Source organism: Pinus tabuliformis, chromosome 4_2, assembly GCF_031772625.1.
Source record: "Pinus tabuliformis cultivar Carrire ecotype Pingquan chromosome 4_2, CPIR1, whole genome shotgun sequence".
NCBI classification, from domain to species: domain Eukaryota; kingdom Viridiplantae; phylum Streptophyta; class Pinopsida; order Pinales; family Pinaceae; genus Pinus; species Pinus tabuliformis.
The window spans coordinates 681,994,564-682,000,425 of record NC_142304.1 but is presented as its reverse complement, the minus strand read 5'-3'; the positions used below and the strand labels follow the sequence as shown (position 1 = coordinate 682,000,425).

Sequence of the window (5,862 nt, the reverse complement as noted above, 5' to 3'; positions counted from 1 at the left end):
CAAGTTCAATAATGAATAAAAACATAATAATCTATTGGGCAGTGACCTGGTAAGTTGAGATACTTGCTCTATTCTTAATTCTTTTGGGTACCTAAGATAAAGTTCCCTGTTTTTTACCTGAACTAGCTAGAAAGATCAGGTTCTTCCTTCTATACTGTGAGCCTGCTTGTGAAGTGAGTTATCAATGTGATAGTCCCAGTTGAGATATCATGATACATATGACGGTTCGAATAACGCACACAATAAGACGATCAACAACAATGCAATGCAAAGCTTAATCAAGAATCAAGAAATCAAGTATGTAGCCAAGTAATGTCAATTTGAATTAATTTTGAATCAAAACTACAAGAAAAATTATCTGCTCTGCAGCCAATGTACAATTGCCCATTTATCATAATTCTATGACAACATTCTGTACTGCACATATTACAACAACAGGGGCAACAAGCTCCTGTCTCAGCAGTAGAGGACCTCTTATCATCAAACATATGAAATGTTTTTCCCAGGACGGATCTGTTCTGAATGACAGGATCACTATCAGCAGTGCTTTGCGAGGAATATCCGTAAAATTCCCAAGTTTGATCAGACAAATGGGCTGTCACTGACCACAAAAGCAAGTCCTGTTGCAGAGTCTCAGAGTAAACGCTGGAAGATGATTCCTGTTGAGTTTGTGGTGTATATAGAGCAGAATCCAAGCATTCATCTACTACACCTCTTGGGGGCACCTCTTCCCAGTTGACAGCTTCCAAGTTGGCACTGCATTCCTCTTTTGTGAATGGAAGCTCCTCGATGGAGGAGGCATTACTAATGTCTGATTTCAACAGGGGATTAGCTAAAGTTGGAGATTTGTCTCTGGGAGATCTCACCACAATCCACTGACCGGGGGGACTTGCAAACCAATTAGGGCTGTCAGCAATTTCAAATTCACAATCTGTGGCCAGTGCCATCACTCTGTCCCTGGGAGAAGGCCTTTGGCGTTGCTCAACTGACTTATTGCTGTCAGCCATTGTATTGCACTCCTCTGTTGGGCATGAGATGCTGAGTGACAGAATGGGAATAGTCTGAGAAGAGTAGGAATCCCATACTTGATTCCTAAAATCCAAATGACTAGTTGGGGATCCCTGATCCCTAATAGCCTCCTCTGCCTCCATGGCAGAGCAGTCCTCATTCAGAAAAGGATGCTTCAACAGCTCCACACAGGTCCACCTCTTCTTGGGATCTCTCCGAATGCATTTCTCTAAGAAATCTCGGATCTGAGGTGAAAGTGAAGAAGGCAACTCGGGAAGCTCCTCTGTGCATCCAATCCTATACATTGCAGCAAGGGGATTGGAAACTTGGCTCCATGGAGGCCTGCCAGTGGCCATCTCTAGTACAGTGCAGCCGAGAGACCAAATATCAGAAGCAGGCCCCTGCTCCACCTGGTTCACCACCTCTGGAGCCATCCACTGAGGGGTTCCCCTCAATTGGAGGGCCTCCTGGCCATTCTTCTCATCACCAATCCTCTTGGCAGAGCCAAAGTCCGCAAGCTTCACACCATTGGCACCCACAAGAACATTCTTCCCCTTGATATCACAGTGCACAATCCCTTGCCTGTGGAGGTAATCAATTCCACGTAGGATGCCACGAGTGTAAGCCCTGATCACGGATTCGTCCAGCCGCCCTCCAAACTTAATCAGCAGATCCGCTACGCTGCCACCTGGCATGTACTCCATGAACAAATTGTGCACCTCTACACCGTTCTCAACGCTGTAACAGTGCCCCAGGCAGGCAATGATGTAGGGAGAATCCAGACCCTGCAAAATCCGGTATTCATTATCCAAAGCCACACTAGAACTGGCTGCGGATTTCACTGCAAAGAGTTGGCCATTAGACCTGCTCATAGCGAGGCTGACCGTTCCGGAAGCTCCGGCCCCAACAACGGCGCCCCTCACCCATCCATCTTCCCCGACTTTACCAGACTCGAGTTCAATTCCCATTTCCTCCCAACTGAATTCACAGAAAGATTTTGATTGAATTTTATGTCCTACTCTTTCCGAGATGAAAAGGGTCCCGTTATAAACTGATCAGAAAGGAGGCATGTGGAATTCTGTCGCGATCGTACTTTTTATTTAGTTCTAGCGCCTCGACACCCAAGTCATTTTCTAGCACATTCTCCACGTTAAAAATACTTTCCTTTCCAATTTGTTTTTTGTTAGAATTTATAATAGCATTTTTCATTTTCTAACACATTCTCCACGTTAAAAATTCTAACTTCCTTTCCTAATCCCACGTTGGTCCGAAAATGAGGAGGAACATAGTGTGAATTCACACTCTCTAATAGAAAATATTTTTAATATGTTCAATGTATGTGAATAGTTTTTTAGAAATTAATATAAAAATGTAAAATAGTTGTGAAGAGCATGAGAATGGTTATGACTTTATTAGGAAGATGAAAAAGAGTCGAGGGGAATAATTTTATATTTATTAATAATTTTTACATTTTTATTATGGGCTCTGTTTAAATTTCATTCACCATGTTTATTTTGGAAACTAATTAATTAATATATGTGATGGTTGGTGAGGAAGTCTATCTTGTATAGTCATTTCTTCTCCTTTGTCATGGGAGTCATTTGTTTTTCTGTCCATTCACTCATTCATGCTCTTACTATTCTCACATTGAAGCACAACCAAAACTCTAAAAAATTGCAACCTTCATGTTTTACACTAATATACAAACCTAAAAATGATTAAATATGTTGTAGGGGAGTAGCTTATGGACCTAGAGAGAGACAAGGATCATTGCAAAGGAACATAGAGGCTAGGTTGGTTAGGAAACCTCTACTTTCCTTGTTAGTTGTTTCTTATTGAATGCCTTAGAGGAAATGTATGTTTCTGCCAAGTTATTCCAATTGACAAACAACCAAACATATTATTCTTGCAAACATTAAGGGAACTAGAAGGCAAAATACTCTTGAGGAACAATTGAGTAGAGAAGGGAAATGTTTTTGTTGTGTTGTGTGTGCATTGAGTGAGAATGTCATGATTGTTGGATGGTTGGATAGTTACATGGAGTGCTTAGTTGTGAATAGATAGATGCATCCTACGAGCAATTGGGTTGGCATGAGTGACTTGCAAGTTTATAGCTAGATTCCTTTGCCATGGAAACCTTATCGAATTTCTTGGGGGAAGCACCCACATAGGATGCCTATACCTGGGTGGAAAATTGCTCATACACAAATAACTTTTTATATCATATTGGTTAAAAAGGTGGTATTCAATATCCAGAGGGAAGATTGAGCAGTGCTACAGAGGGACTGTTGGTTAGTTCTGTGCAATTTCCAGAGGGAAGACTAAGCAGGGATGCAGAGGGACTTGCTGGACATGACTGCACAATATTTGGGAATAGTGCAACGCAATCAGCAGGGGAACTTCTAGACATGTCTGTGCAATTTTTGGAGGCATGGCAAAGCAAGGCAGTAAGGGTCATCCGGGAAGCTCTACATAATTCTGGGGAACATTGCAGAGAAAGGCAATAGATGACCAGTTGGGCATGTCTGTGCAATTTTGGGGAACACTGCAGACCCAAGTCTCATAGCAGTGCAGGCTCCCGATGGGCGAGGAGGAGGGTTGATGACTGTGCTTGAGAAATGCACAATTCAGTTGGACATGAAGGCAATTTTTACGCAATTTTGAGAGGTAGACAGGCTGCTCACCTCTGGTATTGCATAGTGCAGCTAACCTGCAGGACAGCCTCAAGCACTGCACAACTCCGAGAAGCAGAGCAGGGTCACTGAGGGCTAAGACTACGCAATGCAGCTTAGTCGGGATCCGACAGAAGAGGGTTGTCCAGTCGAGCAAATTTTCAGGAAAATGGCTAAGTGTTGAAAGTAAGCAAACTTGTGCAGACTGACATTGTGAACATATACTTAGAATACTCAACATCGAGACAACATAGACCAACATGACAACAAGACAAAACATGCCCTCAGTAAGACTGTCTTGGAGTTGAGAGCGACAAGTGCGACACTTGTGATAGACCCTCGAATGACTGTGACGACACTTGCAAAAAAATGTTTACAACTTTGTGTGTGAGTACAACAGATGTTTACATAACGAAGACATCCCAAACACACAAAGACAAACCTTCAAACTCACCAGAATTAGATCACAAGCATGGCAAAGCAATCAACATGCCAAAAGATGGTCGCTGGTCAAATAAGCAAAAAGGTGGAAAGACTTCACAAGAGCTCATGGGGTGAGCTTGAGTGTTTGTGACCATCAAAAAAATAAATAAGGAAGGCTCTAAAATTTGGATGGAAGCCAAAATTTTGGAATTTTGGAGGGTGTTGCAGCTGCTACAACAGAACCCAATTTGTAACGGCCCTATAATATTGAACCATTCTCGAGGTGGATGTTGAGAAGTTCTTAGCCATGCAAGATTGTATTATATAGTTGATTAAAAGAATTTAGAATCTCAATATTCATTTATTTAACCAATACATTTGAAATTAGATAAATAAGTTGGACATATCATTCTATAAAGTTGATTAACTAGAATTTGTTAAATATAAATATCGATGTAGGATATTCAAGAAAAGGGCCAACGGTTAAATATAACTGAATATACAGATCCCAACTCTAGCCGTCAAACTTCATTGTTTTTAAAATCCATTTATAAAATCTAGTTGGAAATGCAAATTTTGTAAAGTTGATTAACACAAATTTGTTAAACAATACATATAAATTGTAATAGTGAATTAAATAAAGACAATTCTTAAACACAACTATCCCACCTGTACTAGTAAATGTTCTTCCTTATTCAAAAGTCAGATTTCAAATATGACATTGTTAAATATTTTGATTGTATTATTCATAATCAAGTAAAAATAGGAAAATAATAATAATGGACAGCCCATCCATATCTGCAAATGTAATTCAAGATACAACATAATCCTGGTATGTGCAGTTCAAGGTACTGCGTAATAATGGACAACCTTTATGTAGATGCAATTCAAGGCACAACATAATCATGATATGCGCAGTTCAGAATACTGTGTAATCATGCCCCGACAATAGTCAAAACATCCTAGGGACGAGGTTTAAAAGAAGGCTAGCATATGCCGCATGTCCCAACACTGACAGAGGATCAATTTCAGTGCCTAGATCCTATTCAGTGAAGCCCTGAAATTCAATGAATGAAAAAAAAAAATATGCACCCTTACCATCAAGAAAGAAAACGGTGCACTGTGTCAATGCAAACATCAATGACTATTACAAATTTTATCTCTCGAGTCATAACTTTTATGTGATCTAAACTATTGAAATGAGCTTACTTCCCAACAAAAATCTCCAAAATTGAGAAATGCCCAAAATTATTGAACTGAGTGTCTTGTTAAACCACTTCCAAAACATTGAAGTGCCTTAAATAATAGCCTTTATAAGAATGTTTATGAAGTATTTAGCTTTTAATTGGCTATTTGTATTTTCATTGTAAATTTCCCAAATGTTTTGAAGTATGATGATGAGGAAAGAAAACAATTGCTTTTTATAAGAATGTTCATGAAGTATTTTATTTTCAATAGGTTACTTTTATTTTGATCTTGAATATCCCAAATATTTTGAAATCAGATGAAGAGCAAGGTCAACAATTGTCTTAACGGTTGTGTATCAAATTCTAGGATATCTCTAAAATTTTCAATCTTATTAAATCAAATCTCTAATAGTTGCATAATGTTAAATGAAGACCAAATTCGTTGGATGTTCATGTAGAGTTTATAATGCTCACAATTTGAAGGCACAAACGACATAAAACACTTAAATACCATTTGTCCATGGAAAACCGAAAAAAAATGGATCAAAACACTATCACTGCGAAATTTATGA

The 5,862-nt window shown here is 39.3% G+C and overlaps 1 protein-coding gene across 1 annotated transcript; it reads right to left on the bottom strand.

Annotated features, from left to right (window-relative positions):
- Positions 1-293: 293 nt before the first annotated feature.
- On the bottom strand, positions 294-2,046 carry LOC149171271 (mitogen-activated protein kinase kinase kinase 20-like). The gene has a single exon (XM_089425910.1). The coding sequence runs from the start codon at positions 1,974-1,976 to the stop codon at positions 294-296; it is 1,683 nt and encodes a 560-aa protein (XP_089282036.1). The 5' UTR covers positions 1,977-2,046.
- Positions 2,047-5,862: the final 3,816 nt, after the last annotated feature.